The following is a 22,564-nucleotide window of genomic DNA, read 5'->3' as shown; positions in this document are numbered from 1 at the left end:
GATGATGCACAATTCCTCCACCAGATATCTGCTCACCCCCAGTAGTGTGACTTCACAACATATAATGTTTGGTCTAACCACACTTTTGGTCCCAATAATTGGACTCTGAAGATCAACTTGATAAGTAGCAACTCCAAATGGCTCACTAAAAGAAACCCCTTTGTTCAGCAGTAATCCTCATGAACAAAAACTTAACATAGTGTTTACCCTTTAAAAGCTTTAATAATCACATAGATTTCCACATATACACTCACATGTGACAGGTGTCAGTCTGCACCAAGTATGACAAGCATCCACAGAGAATCTTCACAGACCCAAGAAACCTGTGCGCATCCAAGTCAGCTGACACCAGTAACTAGGGTATCAGTCAAATTTGGGTCTATTGTAATCACTACCCTACCCCTTTTTTTGAATGGCTTCTCAGCCAGCAAGTAAACTGGACCAGGTGACAGAACTGGTTTCTAGGGATATAGCAGGTGGCAGCCCCATTTTGTCCTTAACAAGGGTGACATCACTGGTTGCTAATGACGCGTCAGGGATTGACACACGCTGCTTCGTTAACAATCATTGATGGGAAGTGGTCATATATAGTAGTGAAAAGAAAAATGCTATCATAAATGATTGGCTCCTGCCATTTAAGTAAAAAGTCAGGTGAAAAGAGCAACCTAGCTGGCAGAGTTCAGCCTGAATTTGTGTGTGAACTGACTCAAAAGATCATCCTTACTAGTGAACTAGTTTCAGCTCCCATATTTCTATGCTGATAGGCTCCCTTCAATTGAAGAGGCTCCATACAGTACTCTGTGACCAGCCTGGAGTGATTTGTTGTTCATATCTGATGGTCCTCCAGCACCTAGTGTGCCAGAAAGCCTGGTCATGACCTCTGTGGCACATATTACTTACTGACACTGGAAACTTTACAATCCTATCAATTTTCAAGGTTCACACACTCTGTATTCACTCAGATTGCATTTTAAAAGGGACATCTACTCTGAGTCATGTGGGCAGTAGTTTGAAATGAAGTAAAACTTGAAAGGGATACAAAAAACAATCATTACAGACATCCTCAGTTTAATATTTGCATTACATTCAAGTACTGATGTTGTTTTTCTATGTGTTTCTTATGCTTACACATTAAATGTATATGTACATAACTGTAAATCTGGATTTCCAAGAAGAGATACTCACTACAACTAGGGCACACAGCATAATACAATTCCCTCAAAAAATTAAGACTTTCTCATTGCCCTCAAAAATAAAGACTTCCTTTTAAAACATGTCCACCACTAATGCAAAATTCTGACTTGTGGACTTCAACAGATACAAAACAAATATTTTTTTAAATAATAAAAATACCAAAATCTGTTTTATTCATACAACCATTAAAAACATGTACCACGGTACATTTTAAAGCATGACAGATATATGAATAGCCCAAGCCTGCACCCTATGACTAAGTGCTTCACACGAAACGCATCAGGGTAAGGGGCTACAGCTTCCTGACGTCCTGCCGCAGTTGGCGGCCATTTTTATACACATGGTCAGTTTTTTTTATTTATTCATTCCTTGTATGATTTGCACCTTTGTTGGAATAAAATGACCCCATTGAATGCAGTATCACGCTATGTGGCATTATTCTTTGGTTTTCTGCGAGTCTCACCACTCGCAGAGGCCAGTTTAGAGGTATCCTGAGATCGTGATACCACTGGAGGGGTCCTCAAAGACACAGGCGTAGGAACCTGACCATACTTGGAAGTGATTGTCCTGGCTGACCCGATGTGACGATTATGATCTCAAATGCGTTTTGATAGCGCACTTCTGGTGAGTGCGCAATTCATTTATCTCTGATGATTCAATCACACCATCGATTAGAAGGAGCTGTATTCCTCAAATTTAGATCTGACAGGACTTAAGAGTTTACATTTTGAATTTATTGACTTTAACCACTCACACGAGGTAACATATCATTGTCTGCACCCATTTTGTGCTTATATTACTATTTTCCATATATACAGCGCTGCATTATTCTCTGTATATTATATATGAATAGCTAGTTCAATGAGACACAACATATTTACTGTCACCAATATCTTGTACATAAAAGTTTGCCAAAGCAATTCTCAACATTGTCCCTTTCTGCATAAACATTTATCAAATTTGTATCTCTGGCAGCATCTGTGGACAATTTAATGAAAGTTCAAATGTATAGTTCCTCCAAACCAGGGATAAAGCAGGTGAGGCAGTATACTGATGAAGATCTATACCCAGCAACAATAATATCAGGTGTTCATAATGGGAGTATGAAGCACAGTTAACTAGAGACAGCTAAATTGTTTCTACACATGCCCAAACTCCTCCAATAGATGGTATAGAAAACTAATATTGAGCCAACATTCTGGGTCACAATAATCTTTCATATTTAACAAGCTATAGTAAAAGACAGCAAATAGTATATATGTATATAATATTACAAAAGTTAGGCTTCCCACCTGTTAGCTAGGTGTCTCATTACACAGTGAAAACAAAAAAATGTTATATCACTTCTCCTTTCAACACAAAACGTGGTCACTTTCACACCTGCAAATCATGTAGTGTTTCCATTTTTTTGTCTAATCCCTGTATATCCCTCTATCTTAGACATATACTGGGCCTTGATGAACATGGTGACCTTAAGAAATTCCATTTTAATGATGGCATAGAACATATCCACCTCATGTATGCAATGGCCACAAGCATATAACATTTCTTATTCATATGGACAGTCAGGTCCATAAATATTGGGACATCGGCACAATTCTAACATTTCTGGCTCTATACACCACCACAATGGATTTGCAATGAAATGAACAAGATGTGCTTTAACTGCAGACTGTCAGCTTTAATTTGAGGGTATTTACATTCAAATAAGGTGAACGGTGTAGGAATGACAACAATTTGCATATGTGCCTCCCACTTGTTAAGGGACCAAAAGTAATGGGACAATTGGCTTCTCAGCTGTTCCATGGCCAGGTGTGTGTTATTCCCTAATTATCCCAATTACAATGAGCAGATAAAAGGTCCAGAGTTCATTTCAAGTGTGCTATTTGCATTTGGAATCTGTTGCTGTCAACTCTCAAGATGGGATCCAAAGAGCTGTCACTATCAGTGAAGCAAGCCATCATTAGGCGGAAAAAACAAAACAAACCCATCAGAGAGATAGCAAAAAACATTAGGCGTGGCCAAAACAACTGTTTGGAACATTCTTAAAAAGAAGGAACGCACCGGTGAGCTCAGCAACACCAAAAGACCCGGAAGACCACGGAAAACAACTGTGGTGGATGACCGAAGAATTCTTTCCCTGGTGAAGAAAACACCCTTCACAACAGTTGGCCAGATCAAGAACACTCTCCAGGAGGTAGGTGTATGTGTGTCAAAGTCAACAATCAAGAGAAGACTTCACCAGAGTGAATACAGAGGGTTCACCACAAGATGGAAACCATTGGTGAGCCTCAAAAACAGGAAGGCCAGATTAGAGTTTGCCAAACGACATCTAAAAAAGCCTTCACAGTTCTGGAACAACATCCTATGGACAGATGAGACCAAGATCAACTTGTACCAGAGTGATGGGAAGAGAAGAGTATGGAGAAGGAAAGGAACTGCTCATGATCCTAAGCATACCACCTCATCAGTGAAGCATGGTGGTGGTAGTGTCATGGCGTGGGCATGTATGGCTGCCAATGGAACTGGTTCTCTTGTATTTATTGATGATGTGACTGCTGACAAAAGCAGCAGGATGAATTCTGAAGTGTTTTGGGCAATATTATCTGCTCATATTCAGACAAATGCTTCAGAACTCATTGGACACCGCTTCACAGTGCAGATGGACGATGACCCAAAGCATACTGCAAAAGCAACCAAAGAGTTTTTTACGGAAAAGAAGTGGAATGTTATGCAATGGCCAAGTCAATCACCTGACCTGAATCCGATTGAGCATGCATTTCACTTGCTGAAGACAAAACTGAAGGGAAAATGCCCCAAGAACAAGCAGGAACTGAAGACAGTTGCAGTAGAGGCCTGGCAGAGCATCCCCAGGGATGAAACCCAGCATCTGGTGATGTCTATACGTTCCAGTCTTCAGGCTGTAATTGACTGCAAAGGATTTGCAACCAAGTATTAAAAAGTAAAAGTTTGATTTATGATTATTATTCTGTCCCATTACTTTTGGACCCTTAACAAGTGGGAGGCACATATGCAAATTGTTGTCATTCCTACACCGTTCACTTGATTTGGATGTAAATACCCTCAAATTAAAGCTGGCAGTCTGCAGTTAAAGCACATCTTGTTCGTTTCATTTCAAATCCATTGTGGTGGTGTATAGAGCCAAAAATGTTAGAATTGTGTCGATGTCCCAATATGTATGGACCTGACTGTATATGTTTCCTTGCGGCATTAAGGCGCACTTGCTGAGAGGCCACATATATGCATAGGGCCAGTGCCAAAGAGTTAAAAAAGAGCTCTCAACAAAAGATAAGAAGGCCTGGTAATTTCACCAAGGGGACCCAACGCACATAGAACTTGTCCACATTAAAATCTGTGCTATGGTTGGAAAATGAAATGTCAATTTTTGTTCTGATAGTTCTAGTTGTAGCTCTACGCCAGCCAGAGGCCCACACTATGGGTTTTCCTATTGGATAGGTACAGCCAGACTTTTTTGCAGCCCTCCTTGCCGTGCAGCCCCTTGACTCCTGTGCTTCCTTTGTACTGATAGAGGATGGAGCCACGCCCACCAGCTAGGTCAAAGGAGATGACTACAATAGTAGCTGATGTTTTGTGTTAGGGAGTCGAGGAGGCACAGGACTGCATGGCAAGGAAGGCTGCAGATGATCTGGCAGTGTTCAGATGATCACCCCTTCCTCCAGCATGGTCAGATAGCAGTGGGGGAGGGGGCAGGTTATCTGACCATACTGCTCAGCAACAGCACAGATTTTTCCTGGGATAAGTGCTATGTACACTGGGTCACATGGAGTATTTAATGAGCCTTTTTAACTTTTGGTGAGACTTATTCCTTAATGCTGAAAACCAGGCAAATAGCTATATAAAGAATGAAGTGCACATATTAGATATGGTTTACCTGCCAAACAATGTGTGTCTCTTCCATCCAGTTCTGACATTTACACAGTTCTGCCACGAAGCACAGCCTAGTTTGGCAGGCAAGTTTTTATCTACTACAGTTATGTGAACACTTATAGGTTATGTATCTCCCCCAGCCTGTGACTGGACAGTGAAAGGAGACCTATGATCTTATTTTTCTTTCACTCTATTTTTTCCTCCTAATAGCACTGCAGCATAGCTGACTGGTATCTAGGGATGAGAGAATCTATCCAGGTTCCATTTACCAAGCATTTGGTGAATACTTGTCAGGGCTCCGGGTATGACCAGAGGTGTGTGGACTGACACAGGGAAACGCAGGCTTCAGGTATAGAGTAAACAAGACAATTTATTAAACAACACAAACGCAGTGCAAGGTAAACATAACACAGTGCAAACAACCCAACCTCCAACAGATAACCATATATACAAATCAAACATAGTCGGGCAGGCCGGGTCGGTAGCAAACGGGCAAACAGGGTACCATGAGCGAGCGGAAGAGTGGTCAGGAATAGCCGAGGTCAGGACAGGCGGAGTTCGTTCAGAGTTAGGATCAAAGCAGAATCAGGATCAGGCAGGAAGCAGACAGGATGCAGGTACAGGGGCTCATGGGAAACATACACCAAGGCACTGATCACAGGCCTGGTTCTGCTTAAATACACCTCCTTCAATCAGCCTCAGGTGATGGCCTGATTGCAGGAGTGAGATTCTGGCTGCTGAGAGCACCCGCTGGCCAGCCTTGGTACTGCGGCCCACAAGGCAGGTGAGTCCCACCACCATTGGCGAGTCCATTCCTGACAATACTGTTTGAAAATTAGTGAAAACAAACTTAGCTGCAATTTCTATTAAATTCTATGAAGGGGAGGGGCAAATCCTGTTGTATACTTAAGGTCTGAGAAGCACCTGTCAGTGTGGTACCTGAAAGCAGGTGGGAACCCTCATCTCAAACCCTGGTGTGGAACTGGTATACTGGTGGTGAGCCATCATGTTATTTTTCATTATATCAGAAATTTGGACTGTTTTGTAGTGGTTTTGCTAAAGAAAGCAGTTTTGAGTGACTTTTTGAGAGTACAATAAAGATTGTTTACTTTTACAAGCAACTTGCTGATTCTTGCATTTAAAAAATACATTTATTGATGCATATACCTATGCACTTAATACAGAGGTACCTTAAAGCTGAATTCTAGGCAGATATAAAAGATATTAATCAGTGTGGTTTTGTAATCATTAATACATCATGTATTTTAAATGCAAGTATTGTGAGTACCTGAATTTACCTGTTTTTTTTAACTTTTGCAGTCCCTGTTCAGCAAGTCTGGCGTGTGAAAGGAAAAAGCAATAAAAGGAGCCAGTAAGGTAATGTGCTGAAAAGAAGCATGCTGATAGAAAGAGCAAGGAGAGTGTGAGAGAGATGAGCTCAGTACTGTGCTGCTTCTCCTTTCTCTGTCCAATCATATTCTGGGGTGGTTCCAGGTCAACCTGGGCTCAGAGGAAGTGAGTTTAATGATACTGGCCATCAGATGAAGGACATCTAGTGGCAGATAAAAAGTGCTGTGGGGGAAATCTTCAGATATTTTAGCAAAAACTAGTTATATTTTATCTTTTAATTGGCTTTTTATTTGTATTCTTCTTTTTTTATTTTTATTTCTGACTGGATTTCTGCTTTGTTGGGTGCCTTTTATACCTGCATGGACTTTACCTGCATAGTTTCTGTTTTCAGGAGACCTACATAATAACATCCTTTCTTTTTTATACCTACAAGTGTTTTTTAAGGAATTCAGTTTACTTTCTTTAGCAGCTTCCCTTTAATTCTGATGTTTTGTCAATCATTACACCTTATGTATCTTTGCAACTCTCCTGTGATTAAATGTCCCTTCGTATATTTTAAAATGCAATTTTTTCTCTTATCTTCATGACTTTTTCAAACACTAGAAGTAAACCACTTTAGTTATATTTTTAGTCTTTTATTCTTGTTGCCAATGAGAATATTGGGGTCAATTCACTAAAGGATTATGCTTGCGATTTGAAGGTCACGATATGAAGAGTCAATTCATCAAAGTAAAATATTGAATGTGAAGTATATACCGCAAAAAACAAACAAAAAAACTTTATTTATCACCTGGCAGTAGGCAATCAGTATTTTAGCAATATACAAAATAACAAGGAGAACTCTGCAATGGCCAATAAGATTGTATGAAATGTTCTCCTCTGAGCTCAGGAATAAAAATAAATTGCAACATTTCAGCAGAGGGAGATTGTTCTATGAATGGAAGCATACTAGAATGTTTTCCGTTTTATACCATTTACAGAACTATCTTCCTCTGATGCAGTGTTAGCATGTACAAAAAAAAACTGAAAAAAAACACAAAAACATTGATAAATGTAGGTGATAAATATTGCAAAACAAATATTTAACGCATTTGGTAAATGACGCCGGTTTTTTGGTGAACTGACTACTTTTGTGGTAAATACCGCATGAGTCATTTTAACTCAAACATTCCAGCGGTATTTATCTCTTAGTGAATGGACCCCAAAGTCTGCTATGTGTTAACATAAAATAGATTTTTAGAGATGTGGACAACGGAAAAATTTGTTTTGTTTCATTTAGGGTTTGTTCGTTAATAATTTAATTTAGTCGTGTTAATTACGCCATAATGATTCGTTTTTAAAAATCGAATGTTCAGATTAGTTTCGTATATTCAGTTCATTTCATATATTCGGTTAGTATATTCATTATTTTCCAATTGATTCAGATTTCGGGAGATGGCTATATTCATCTTAACGTGTTAACATGTTCTTTCAGGAGATAATATTTATGCACTCTGTTTGGGTTGGATGGAGGTGGCTTCATCAGAATCTCTGAATCATAACATAACAAATAAAAGGAAGTTCATTTCAGATTCATTAATTATGTTATGATTCGGAGATCCTGACTGATCCACCTTCATCCAACCCAAACACAAAGGTTCTGCTTGCTGCATTTCTTGTGCGGTAAAAAAACCACACCAAAAATGCAACTCTCCATTGAAATGAATAGAAACAGTGGCAAAAGAGCATAAAAAAGGCATCAACAACACAACATAGCTGTGGGAAATACTTTTTCCAGTCACATGTCCAGGGGAAGAATGCAAAGCAAACGTGGCAAAAACACATAAAAAACAGAATGCATGCAATGCGTTTTTGCAATGAAGCAGAGTGGAAGCAGCCTAAGTAGGAATCATCATCTTATTTCACATTTACACCTTGCTGTATTTATTGCAATATGTTTCCATTTCAATTTCAAATCCGTTTTCATATTCAAATTTTTTTTTTATTTCAAATTCATTTTCAAATTCAAATTCATTCTTTAATTCAAATTCGGATAGTTCGTTATTTCGTTTCATTATAATTTATTTCGGATTCGTTGAAATTCGTTACTATTGTGATACAGCAAATTGGATACATCCAACTCTCTAAATAATGAAAATTGTGTCTGAATTTCTATTCATAACTAAACGAATCGCACATGTTTATTGATTTTAAACATCCTCATTTATATTGTGTGTCTTCTGTGGAAAATGTATGAAAAGTTGGATGCCTTGAAATATATCCTTGTTATTTTTCCAGTATGCTCTTGTTTCTATAACACAGTTGTCTTTATTATAAATATGAACAAGGGTGTCTTGGTATATATTAACAGAGTAAAATGAACGTCTACTTCTACTAGGCTTCTATACACTGTGGATACAAAACTGTCCAGTTTTAAGACTGGGTTCATGCTGCTGCATGTTGATGAACAATTCACATGCTCTGCAGCATACCAAAATGATTAGTAAACCATTACTGTGGCTTTGTGGTGCTTTGTGTTAAAGAAAATAATGCATGCACTTTTTGATGTGTTAGGTAACTCATTTAAATGAATGAGTGTTAAAGCAAATGTGTGAACCCAGCAAAAGAAAGTACACTCACTGGCCACTTTATTAGGTACACCTGTTCAATTACTTGGTAACACAAATTGCTAATTAGCCAATCACGTGGTAGCAACTCATTGCATTTAGGCATCTAGACGTGGTGAAGACAACTTGCTGAATTTCAAACTGAGCATCAGAATGGGGAAAAAAGGGAATTTAGGTGACTCTGAACGTGGCATAGTTGTTGGTGCCAGATGGGCTGGTCTGAGTGTTTCAAAAACTGCTGATCTATTGGGAATTTCACGCACAACCATCTCTAGGATTTACAGAGAATGGTCTGAAAAAGAGAAAATATCCAGTGAGTAGCAGTTGTGTGGACGAAAATGTGTTGTTGATGTCAAAGGCCAGAGGAGACTGAGCAGACTGGTTCGAGATGATAGAAAGGCAACAGTAACTCAAATAATCACTCGTTACAACCAAGGTATGCAGAATACCATCTCTGAACATACAACATGACGAACCTTGAAGCAGATGGGCTACAGCAGCAGAAGACCACACCTGGTGCCACTCCTGTCAGCTAAGAATGGAGTGGAGCTACAATTCACACAGGCTCAACAAAATTGGACAATAGACGATTGGAAAAACATAGCCTGGTCTGATGAGTCTCGATTTCAGCAGAAAAGCATGGATCCATCCTGCCTTGTATCAACAGTTCAGGCTGGTGGTGGTGTTATGGTGTGGAAGATATTTTCTTGGCATTGGCAAGGGGTACCTAATAAAGTGGCTGGTGAGTGTATTTTTACTACTGTTCTATAACAGAAGGTCACACCAGTCAATTTGCATCATCACCATACTACTTCTCCGTCACTGTGCAATTACAGATTGAGGGTAAGCTGGTAATCAAGGCACAATACTTAACTGCACTAGAGAAAGAAGAGGTCACCAACTGGGGAATGTTGTATGCCCAAATCAAAACTCGATGGATGAATCTGCCTGGGGTTCATACACTAAAGATTCCTACAATCTTGTTCAAAGTTTGATGAATCCGAACGATTAGGCAATCTACTGTCAAAAAAGAATTGGAAGCTGGACACTGTCCGGAGTAACATGTACCAAACATTATAAAACAATACCATATAGAAGGGAGTGGGTCTTTTTATGCAGCTTCAAGGGCAACATTGAGAAATACACAAATCCTTTAACCCCTTCACGTCTAAGAGTAAAACAAATCTTAAAGCCTAAGTAAAATTTTACAGCTTTGACATATGTTAGTAAAACCATACATATCATCACAACTACTTTGTACATCCAGGTGAATTATAGCTTGTTTTTTTAAGACAAATTGGGCTTTCATTTGATGGTAAATGGTAATGTATATCCCCTGATTTTTTTTTTATTATCCAAGGAAAACTGGCCCAAAATAGTAAAAAAAAAAAAAAATTTAAATTTAGCTGCTTTTTCTTGTTACTGCAATAACCTACCAAAAAAGGAGAACCCAAAATAAACTTTCCAGCTCTTGACGATCGAAGCAATACCATATATATGTATGTTATTTGTTGTTTGTACCTGTAGTACAGCCCAGAAACAATAGTGCGCATTTTGTTTTTTTGTACCTAAAGCACGCTGACACTAACTGACACTGATACCAATTTAAAAAAAAAACACCACACACCTGCCCTTTGACTTTGACCTTTGACCCTGACCTTGACACAAACATTAACCCTAGACCTGAGCTAGATCAAACCTTAATCTAGGTATTTTTTCCATTTTATTTTTTGATATTTATTTATTTATCTTTTTGGGTTTTTTCACTTTTTTTTCTCTCAGCAAGGAGAAAGAGAGATACAATGTATCTATTTCCTCCATTCAAAGAAAAAAAAAAAAACAAGTGTTGCGGGCTTCACAGTGACTGATCACTGTGATAGCCAATCAGAGGCTATTACAGCAATCATGTGCCCCAGAATCAGGAGTCCCAGGTCTCAATCGTTAGAACGGGACCTGGGGCTCTCAGTGACTCCCTGGTCTTTGTGCTTGTGGTGCGTCGTGTGGTGCGCTCCCAGCACAAAGACAGGTATGCAAATATATGGCCCCACAGAAAAAAGCCCAGTTCTGTGAGGCCGCATATTTGTGTTACATCAGCATCAAGGGGTTAAATATAATGCTTGAAGGATGCTTTAAAGTCATATCTGAGGTGCAGATTTACAAAAAATGAAAATAACAAACATGTCATATTTACCTGCTCTGTGCAATGGTTTTGCACAGAGAAGCCCCAATCTTCCTCTTTTTGTGTCCTCCCCTCTCTCTGCCAAGTACCCTAATAGCAAGCCGCTTGCTATAGGGGCACTTGTGCTGGCTCGCTCCTGAGCCCCACTCTGTTTGTCCATAGACACACAGAGCAAGGCTCAGCTCCACCCCTGAACCCTCCTTACTGGCTGTGATTGACAGCAGCAGAAGCTAATGGCTCCCGTTGCTGTCTCTGAGCCAGTGAGGAAGAGAGGGAGCCGAGAGAAGCGCTGCTTTTGTGCACATCATTGGATCAAGATCAGACTCGGGTAAGTATAGGGGAGAAAATTACCACAAATAATGCATACAATATGAACATATGCCAAAGTGACTGATAATAAAGTGCTGATAAATAAATAAATGACGTGACTCAATGGGGTTTATTTACTAAAGCTGGAGAGTCCAAAATCAGACTCCCTTTTGCATAGAAACCAATCAGCTTCTAACCTCAGCTTGTTCAATGAAGCTTTGGCAATGAAACCTGGAAGCTGATTGGTTTCTATGCAGAAGGGAGTCTGATTTTGCACTCTCCAGCTTTAGTAAATAAACCCCAATGTGTCAAATAGTACTTGTCACCAGTATCTATGGTTTCTATGCACAGCTGCACCAGATTTTGCTGATGTTGTGAAGGGTGTTTTCTTCACCAGGGAAAGAATTCTTCGGTCATCCACCACAGTTGTTTTCCGTGGTCTTCCGGGTCTTTTGGTGTTGCTGAGCTCACCGGTGCATTCCTTCTTTTTAAGAATGTTCCAAACCATTGTTTTGGCCACGCCTAATGCTTTTGCTATCTCTCTTTATGGGTTTGTTTTGTTTTTTCAGCCTAATGATGGCTTGCTTCACTGATAGTGACAGCTCTTTGGATCTCATCTTGAGAGTTGACAGCAACAGATTCCAAATGCAAATAGCACACTTGAAATGAACTCTGGACCTTTTATCTGCTCATTGTTATTGGGATAATGAGGGAATAACACACACCTGGCCATGGAACAGCTGAGAAGCCAATTGTCCCATTTTGTTCCCTTAACAAGTGGGAGGCACATATGCAAACTGTTGTAATTCCTACACCGTTCACCTGATTTGGATGTAAATACCCTCAAATTAAAGCTGACAGTCTGCAGTTAAAGCACATCTTGTTCATTTCATTTCAAATCCATTGTGGTGGTGTATAGAGACAAAAATGTTAGAATTGTGTCAATGTCCCAGTATTTATAAAAAAACTTGCTATGGACAGGACAGCAGCTAAAAGTGGCTTCTGATCTCAAATCAAACACAAAATAAAAAGACATAAAAGCCCCCAATAATAGAAACAAAAAGGGCAGCAAAGAGGTTGATTGGCCAGAGGGCTAACAATCAAGAATTAAAGTACAATTTCCTAAATGAGTCTAATCTCTCCATTTGCAGTTGGTTAGTTTTTCCAATGCTTTCCATGCAACAGCTTGCAATTCACTGACACTATGGCCGCTCTGTGCCCCAATGAGGCAGCTAGCTTCAAAATCTGCCTGTTTTGCCCCTGTTAACCTGCTGGCCATAGTTCAAAAGCCATGCAGTGCATTATTGGTAAAAAGAATTTGCACTTGCTGTAAATTCCCCTACAGCCATGAAGCTATGGTAGTAGTGAATCCAAATCTCAACCCTAATTACAAGACTGGCTAGATACAGTAACAAATCCATAGAAAGGTGTGCATATGTGTTTATCTGTTTGTTTGGAAGTCAGATTTAAACTATCCTATCAGAAATAAAATTATTTACTCATTTATAAAGTTGAAAGTTCCAACTATATAAAGTAGACATAATATGCTAAATAGATTGAAAGGTAAATGGAAGAACAATGGAAATCAGCTTGTTAGGCAGATAGATTAAAGTTTAACCAAAGGAAAGTCTTTTTTTTCATTTTGCATTTTGGATAGAGTAAAGTCTAGAACACAAGTTTTTTTAGTTCAACCCAGCAGGCTGAACGAAAAAAAAAAAACCTGACAGCTCAGGAGGAACCACTGTACTAACCATTGTTTGTACAGTGATCCCCCCCACTGTGCTATTGTGTTCTCTCAGCCATTGGCTGAGAGTGCTGATTGGGAGCCGATCGGCAGACCTTTTCGGTCATGCCCCTTCGACAGAAGCTGGCCGAGCAGCTGGCTTCTGTCAGACTGGCTGCCATAAACACGGGCTGAATGTTGGCCGGTTTCTATTGAGCCGGCCAATGCTGGCCAACATTCGGCCCCATGGCTTAAGGAACGGTTATAACTCTGTTTTTTTTTTGCCATCTCTGTCCCATGGGGAATATCCCATCACATCCTGTCCTATAGCCAAAGGTGAGGTAATCCTTAGGTGTTTTGCCTTTGGTTATACTTTAATTTGTGCACCACTCATCAGTGGAAGTTACTACATTATACAATGTAAATGCCTATTTTTACATTTCCTAATGGTCTACGTGTTATAACTGCTTGGACTTTATTATAACATAAGGATTAGTGAGCAAGGTCTACTAGCTTACAGCAAAAGTGCATTTTTTGATAGGAACACTGAACATGGAGGCCAGTGACAAAAACACAACAGCTTGGTTGAAAAAAACCCCCATAAACCTTAAATTATGATTAGAATGACAGAAAACTTAAAAAAAAGTCCCAAACACTAAAAGGACCAGTCACCAGTCCACCCAAACTGGAAAAATCTTTTTGTATGAGCTTCTCTATAATCAGGAGCATACTGTATGTTTTGAAGAATATTTTCTTGAAAGAGTTTTATAGGTATAAACATAGAAAAAGGCATACAATCATATATTAGTCAAGGTGAGTTAGGAAAGGTCAGAAAAAAGCCCGTAAGTGATCCAAGCAGCAGAGACACCCATTGTCATTTAACTAAGGATGGATTGGAGTCATCTGGTTTAGTGACAATCAAAATACTTTGTCACTGGAGATGAGTTTTGTGACTTTAGATTGGCAATTCTTCAGTTCAGAGTGGTGTTTTGCCTTTCCCTGTGAGCTAGGTCTGTTACAGATGAGTTCGGTGGAAGCTCCAAATCCCATATATGAATCAAGCTCATTGTGTTACAAAGGGATAATACAGATGTAATGCCCCCCAAGAGAGGATGCTAGGTTGGTTAGGTCATGACAAAAATATCCTAAACAATGTGATAAAGGTACACATTTTTCATTGTCTTTGCTATTTTCATTATAAATATTTTATGAAAGTTGAATATATGCAAAGCCATTTTCAAATTATCATGCTATGTTACAATTGCCACTCCATTTACATTGCAAAGATCCCCACACTAGAACAAACCATCTACTTAGCAGCAAATTCCAGCCAATTTTTCTTTTTAGCTTTGGATAGAATTTGTTGTAGTTTGCACTGCTGTCTGTGAGCCTTTACCTATGGCGGACTGTGGCAACAGGGTAAGAAATGAGCGGAGCAGTAATCACAGGAAGACAGAGACAATATTGGGACCTCCCTGAAGATTAGATGGACAAAAATGTCATTTTCGGAGATTCAGATGTATATGAATCTCCAAATGGATATAGTAAGGAATGTCAACGAATCAGAAAAAAACATTATAATGAAATTAATGTATGCTTTCGTTTTATTCGGATGATGTCACATGTGACAGATGATGGAGATGACAGTAGAATACAGAGGATGGAGGTGATGGTAGAATACACACAGGGGAAAAAGATGATGATATAATACAGAGGATGGAGATGGTGGTAGAATACAGAGGATGGAGATGATGGTATAATACAGAGGATGGAGGTGACAGTAGAATACACAGGATAGAGATGATGCAGTACATCTGCAGTACTGTATGAGGACAGGTTGGGTGTTAGGAGGTATTTGGGGATATTTTAATAGTTTTGTCTCCTTGTGTACTCTTTGTTGGTGTGTGTGTGTGTGTGGGGGGGGGCAAATAAAGAGAATGGAGGGCAGTGAAAGTCCATGGAGGGAGAGGGGGAGAGATACCCCCGGGGTGATGCCTCCAGACTGGGGGTGGGTGCAGAGATGAGTGATGGAATGGGGGGTACAGAGGTGAGTGATGGAATGTGGGCAGAGATGAGTGATGGAATGGGGGGCGGGGGGTGCAGAGATGAGTGATGGAATGGGGGGGGGGGTGCAGAGATGAGTGATGGAATGGGGGGTACAGAGGTGAGTGATGGAATGTGGGCAGAGATGAGTGATGGAATTTGGGGGGGGGGTGCAGAGATGAGTGATGGAATGGGGGGTACAGAGGTGAGTGATGGAATGTGGGCAGAGATGAATGATGGAATGTGGGGGGGGGGTGGGGTGCAGAGATGAGTGATGGAATGGGGGTGGGGTGCAGAGATGAGTGATGGAATGGGGGATGGGTGCAGAGATGATGGATGGAATGGGGGGTACAGAGGTGAGTGATGGAATGTGGGCAGAGATGAGTGATGGAATGGGGGGGGGTGCAGAGATGAGTGATGGAATGGGGGGTACAGAGGTGAGTGATGGAATGTGGGCAGAGATGAGTGATGGAATGTGGGGGGGGGGGTGCAGAGATGAGTGATGGAATGGGGGGTAAGGCTCTCTGCCCACCAGGATTGTGTCACAGTGGAGGACTGGACATGGACTCTGGAGGAGAACTTAGAGAAGAGGTGGTGACAAGGGGAACCACCTAGAGGACCATGCCTGACTGCCCTCATGCGAGCCAGCAATGGAGGAGGTCAGTGACAGGCAGCTCCAGCCTCCAGTGGCCACACAAAGTCTGCAGGGGGAAGGGGGAGGGGTCACTGATGTAAGGGGGAATGAATACACAAGATAAAGGGGGACACTGATATAAACTTTGCAGACCCAGATGTGATATAAAGGGGAGCTCTGTGAACTCTTATGTAACCAGAGACCCCCCTTACATCAGAGTTTCTCTCTACACCAGAGTCTGTAGCATTCCCCCCTACATCAGAGTTCTCAGAGTGCTACTGACACCATCCACTGTCTACTGACTGACACCATCCACTGCCCTTCTGACAGCATCCACTGCCCTTCTGACACCATCCACTGCTCTTCTGACTTACACTGTCCACTTTTAAGGTAGGCTAAGTTTATAATTTTACAGAGACATTTGTTTTATTACATTTTTACAAGTTTCTTTACTAGTTAGGCCTTAATTTATTTAAAAAATTACCCTCGCATTATGTAAATTATTTAAATGAATGACTATTTCGGCTCTTGGAGTATCTAGAGCCCGAAGATGAGCTTTAAGGTGTTCATATACAAGCTAATGTAGCCCAGAGCTTATGAAAACAGCAACGATTTAACAGACTACCCACTGAGTATTATACTGCTTTTTCTCAGGGTGCTGCATGTTTTATTTTATTTTTTTATATACAATGCTGACGAGATCTCTTGGTAATTAGTAGAATATGTAATTGCAGAATAAGTTTGTGGTTGTGATGTATGTGGTTGTGTTAGTAACTCACATCAGTCTGAATCCTGAACCACAGAAGTATATAGTGACTCCACTTCTAGATGACTTTCATTCAATACCTCGGAGTAGAATTAGCCAATTGCAATTGATGGCATTAAATGAAAATAGACCAGCAATGTGGACTATGCAGTTCATAAAATACTAATGCTGTGCTGTATGTGGACCATTGTAACCACGTACAGTAATTTCTACCAGTTTAAAATTGACATATAACAAAAATATATACAAAACATGTTTGGCATCATCATTGCTGGACATAGCAAAATATACCTGTAAGTTCTGAAGGGGGATACCACCACTATTTGTTATACCGAATCTGACGTGGAGGATTGAGCGGTTGGCTGCACCTAATAGCATGAAAGCTTTTTGACCTTGTGGGGTCGCTTCATGAAGGTGAGGGGGCAATCTTACCGGTGAAGGATCCCACCTTTTTTCACCTGCAATATTTCTGTTTATTGCTGGAGTTTTCTATATATCCAGCTGTATTGAAGATTACACACGTGGACGACTGTTTTTTTTTATTTACAATTGGTGGCACTTTTTTGTGTGGACTTTTTTGCATATTTGTTCAAGTTATGTGTTTACTTTAGAGTGTCACTTGATTTTTATTTGTGCATTCACTTATTTGTCAGATATTTATATAGCAGTACAGTCCCAGGTTTGGGGATTAGAGCACGGTATATAAATTTATATATACACCTTTTTATGTGGGTATTTGTCACGTGTTAGTCGCACATTTTTGTGGAAGGATTTTTATAGTCCTTGTGCATTGTCTTTTAGTCAGGTTAATTTATCCTGGCCGTCCCATTGTTTGTTCATATAGACACAATAGTGCCATTTGTGAGTTATTTCTTCACTACACCTTTTGGGCATTTATTCCATGCCAAGTGTTTTATCACGTGTGGTATAGTGACATTTGTTATTTCACCCTGTTTAGGGACACAAGTGGGTTTATGTATTGTGTTTTTTTGTGTGTTTTTCACTTCTATTTTTTTCTATGGTTCTGTTCATTTAATACAGTAGATATATCATTGTTTATGATTGTATAGTATTATGAAGGATTGATTTTGTGTCATTATACACAGGAGGATTCATAAGGGGAATATTATCAACTTCACTTTGATTTAATATTTTATAAAAGTGTAAGTGTGGGAGCTCAGCACCATTTTGTTTTATTTTGATCAGTATTCTATCCAGGTGTATAGCTAGGTGTCAGCAGCAACCCATCCCTAGGCCATTAGTGTATCCAGGGTAGTGCAGGTGGTTCTCCATCTAAACTGACCATATAACATAAAACCAAAGCAGTGCTGGAAAACAGCAAATTTTACTGTAGAAAAAGAAACATTTTGTGAGATATTTGGGGAAATATGTAAGAGCCAGTGTTCATAGTTTGCATTCCCATAAAAGTAAAAGCATTAACAAAAAATGCTTGTAGCAGGTCAAATGTACGACAGAAGATCATCTTCAGGTCAAAGGGACCTGTCAATGGATTCTAAATTATATTAGGAATACATGATTGGAAAATATGATTGGAATGTGGTGCTAATACTAATAAATAAGAGGATACAGCAAATTTATTCTGATCATAGAAGTATCTCAAACTGATGTCATCAACACAAGTCCACAGTCCATATATTTTCTGATGCATGTGTGCTAGAAGGAGAGAGCAGACAGGTGGTATCATCGGTGTTCTGCTGTTCTTTTATCGCACAATTAGCAGGTCATGTATTTTGACCCCGTGTTCTTGGCATAGCTATGCTGCTGCGGCACTCTAGGTTGGGGTTGGGCAGTCTGTGAGGGTGTCCAGTATAACAAATCCTTTGTTAAACAATTCTTCTGCATGTATTTTAGATGTGTTTTTGCTATTTGCTTGGCATTTGACTGTAATGCGATTAAACTGCATTTGAAACAATCGTGGATTGCAGTGGTGGATATAGTGTCAAGCTGCAGTTTTTAACTATTCGGTTCAACACAAACTTGTCATAACATTAAACTTTTAGATTGTAAGCTCTCATGAGCAGGGTCCTCCTAATCTTCTTGTATTGAATTGTATAGTAACTGTACTGTCCCTCTGTATTTTAAAGGGCTGTGCAAACTGTTGGCACTATATAAACCCTGTATAATAATAAAATCATCTAGTGAAAAAAACATAGCAGGCACCAGCTGGCACCAAAAGATGTCTGCACATGCCTTCATTCCCTAAATGCCCTCCACCTCTCTCAGTGCATATGTCTTAATGACCTATAGAGTGCTATGTATACTGCAGAAGGGCAAACCAGAGCTTGGGCTCATGAAGTCACCATGCACATAACAAGTATGCTGGGGTAATTTAGGAAGAAAATAAATATAAGTATTTTGGTATCTGGTATTATATTATCATCATGTTTTCAAATGCTTAAAGTATAAGTTCACCTTTGGGAACATGTTACATGTTCCACCCATTTTTAGGGCGGAATATGTAATATGTTCCCATAGCCGCAGATGCCGGCCACCTCTGACAGATAGCACGGGGAGAAGTCTCCCCGTACCAACTGTCAGATTTGAAAACAGCTCGAACATATGGGGCTCCTCACACACGGCCACATCATTCATTCACCGACTTCCGTGAATGAATGAACTAGTCCCAACAGCCTTAGTGGCTGTCGGCTTGTAGTTTTCAATGAACTACCACAGCACTGTGGAGAGCCAAGGTAGTTCATTGAAGCTTCCTGTCAGTATATCTGCTTGCTCGTACATCCCGTACAGCAAGCAGATATTCTGACAGGTCTGCAGGAGATCTGCATGGCATCAGCGATCTAATGATCACTGGTGCAATGCTATATAAGCTCCTGTAGACAAAAAATAATAAATGTACATTTTCTTACCTGCAAAAAAATGTGCATTTATTATTTTTGTCTGAAAGGTGAACTTATCCTTTAAACCTATAGCAGGGTTAATTTCTGCACAAAGCTGGCATTTCAGGCGTCAGTTAATTCTGCAGAGATAAACTCAATATAATTCTGCACTTGGATTAAACCATGTGATAAGATCAGCTAGCACAGGTGAAAGATACACAACCTCAAAAAAACATAATACAAAAGATGTAGTGCTTAAATTAAATAATCAACTATAATAGAACTCCCCCCAAAAAATGCCATGCTCACATAAATGTCCACAAGCACACAGCACAATAAAGGTGGTGTCAAAGGAGACCTACTAATTGACTTTGGAACTGAACCTACAATTTATCAGCTTCTCTCTGCATGTGAAGCTTTCAACAATATCATCACTTCTGACTTTGTTCAGAAAAACTGAACAGATGTAGAGAAGCGGCTGAGAAAGGATCCCGATGCATTTCACTGGACTCCAATTGTCAAGATGGTGTGTGAGCTGGAAGGTAATAGTCTGAAGCTCAAGGTGGTACCACAGGATTAGAGATTCATCATCTGCCACGGATTTATTTGGGCTTGAGTCCCAAAGCGCATTTTGGCTTTTCATTAGGTTGAAAGCCCAACAGCTCCGGTAAAGGTTCTTATTTGCCTGTGGTTGCCACTGGATGTTTGGGTTTCCACTCTTTTTCTTCAGCATGGACTTTCTATGGTGGATCATTGTGGATATTTATTTCAGCACAGAATTTTTTGGGTGGAGTTCTATTATACTTGATTATTTAACTCTGCAGAGTTAAAGTAGAACTAAAGGCAAAACATTTTTCATTTTGGACATGGTAACCCCTGTCAGTTTTCTGATATCTGTGCCTTTTTGGGGAGATTTTCTTTCACTTTCTGTCCCATAGCCAAAACAGGAAGTGAAAGAAATTTCCTCTAAAATTAGGGAATTCTTGGTTTTCACTGGGCCACCACAACAAGTGTCTCCATTAGAAGATTTCCCCTCTACTACTGTTCTTGTAAAAAAACTAAATTTTAGATTTTCCTTAACTTTCACTTCTGGTGACAACAGTAAACAGGACAAATAGAGAGAGTGAAGCTTCCTAACAGGAACACATATAACAATAATAGCGCTTCTCCACTCTAAAACAAAAAAAGTATTTTCCTTTAGTTGTTCTTTAATCCACATAACAATTTCTTATATCTCAGGGAATCCATTGGTGAGATCTAGTTCCAGGGTTTGGACACCTACTATAGCTATTATGAAAGTGTCCCACTAGGCCTGTAGGATGTTTTGTTTATTTTATATGATGAAAAATGTAACAGGAGAAGCTGGAACACCCAAAGGTGGGCAGAAACACGCCCAGATAACATCAACAGTGGTGAAAATTAAAGGCAGGGAGATCTTGCTTTTGCAATAACCAAAACATACTCTATAGGAATCCATAGGCTGACTGAGCCCACCATATTACACTTATGATTAAATACCATCTTTTGATGGACTGACATCTCAAAGACTTCTATTAACATGTTTCAGAATATCAAGTGGGAAAGCTCAGGGAGGTGTCCACACAGATGAGGACTGGTCTGGAGAGCATCTGAACCCTAGGCCAGTACTAATAACATATGTTGGACTAGCAGTCCTGGTTTAAGATACTTCACTATTAAGACATCGATCAGAGCAGGGTCTGCAATCAGTGATAGCTGCTGAACATTATATAGCTAGCCACTCTCTCTCAGACCTGCAACCTCAGGACACAGTGTAGGGAAGTCTTCCAGCACCTTTTGCAGCTATGGGATGTCATGTGGCTAAAATCAGAGTTGAAAGAAAGCCAAAACTAAAAGATATGAAGGTGTGTCACAATTATCATGCCCTATAGTAAAACCCATCTTTCAAAATACACACCAATCACATCAAGAACACTTTATCCCACAGAAATCAATACTGTAGAAAAGCCAGTTGGTGATGTTTACTCCACAGCCCACCCCTGTGTCCCGGGGTAAATATCACAATACCTTTACAGACTACTATCCAGCAAAAGTTCTATGTATAGCAAAAAAGCAATTGTTACAGAGACTAGCTTGGATTTGCTTATAGCTATCTGCCTGAATGTTCCTCCACCCCACTCACCCTGCACATCAACTCTACTTACCGGAGGTCGCTTCCATTCAAATTTAACTGGAAAAGTCTGGCTGTAAAACAAAGAGCTGTCGTCAGCTGGGAATTCCCGATCTTGAAAGAGGACTTTCCTATCCAAACATTTATTCCGCAATTCCTCAAAAGTCTTTTCCCGTCCTTTTATAATGGGCAGATTTCTGCTGATGATGGCAGAAAAGGTGCCCGTACCACCTGGGCCTGCATCATTAGCAGCGCTGGTAGAGGTTGAGCCAGATTGAGTCGGCTGTGCTACCTGGGCAAGTATTTCAGACGGCATGAAGAGTGTGTGTCTGCAGAAATTAGACTGCAGGAATATACATACAATGATTTCTCAACAGAAAACAGAGGAAGTTTAGTGATGCAACTTCTCTTTGGGTGGCTGCATTCTTATTTTACAAGCCAGTAAATGTCTGTAGAGAAAACCATTGCTTTTCCTGATCTTCGTAGGGGAATCCACAGGCCAGGCTCGGTAACTTGTACACAGAGGATCTTTCAGCAGGTTGCTGTGTGAAGGGTGGGAAGTCTGCGCCTTCTATGCCCTGTAGCACTGAATAAGTTTCTGCCAGGATGCTAAAAATAAACCAACCAAAAGACTCTTCCAGGCAGGCAGATTCCTCTCATCATAACGTGTCCCCAGGGGACAGACATATCCAATCACAATTCCATTTATTTGCCAGGAACACACCTCTCATTTAGCTTCAATAAAGAGATAATGCTTCTCAAACAGTTTGTTTTAACTAAGTCTTCATATAACAAGAAACTGAATTCCTTACCCTTATTGATCACAAAAGTTCTGTCGTTTACACGG

The 22,564-nt window shown here is 40.0% G+C and overlaps 1 protein-coding gene across 1 annotated transcript in view; it reads right to left on the bottom strand.

The window, feature by feature from the left end:
• The window catches only part of CAPN3 (calpain 3), a 177,845-nt gene extending 155,548 nt beyond the window's left edge, over nt 1–22,297 (bottom strand). The window contains exon 1 of the mRNA XM_089680258.1: nt 21,752–22,297. Coding sequence (XP_089536384.1) covers nt 21,752–22,033 — 282 coding nt within the window. The 5' untranslated portion in view covers nt 22,034–22,297. The remainder of the gene's footprint in view (nt 1–21,751) is intronic.
• Between the last annotated feature and the right edge of the window lie 267 nt (nt 22,298–22,564).

The sequence above is a fragment of the Staurois parvus genome, unplaced genomic scaffold (genome assembly GCF_062004578.1).
Source record: "Staurois parvus isolate SC_StPar_1 unplaced genomic scaffold, SC_StPar_1.0 ptg000237l, whole genome shotgun sequence".
NCBI lineage: Eukaryota > Metazoa > Chordata > Amphibia > Anura > Ranidae > Staurois > Staurois parvus.
Note: the sequence above shows the minus strand (reverse complement) of the source record. Positions and strands in the feature narration are given on the sequence as shown.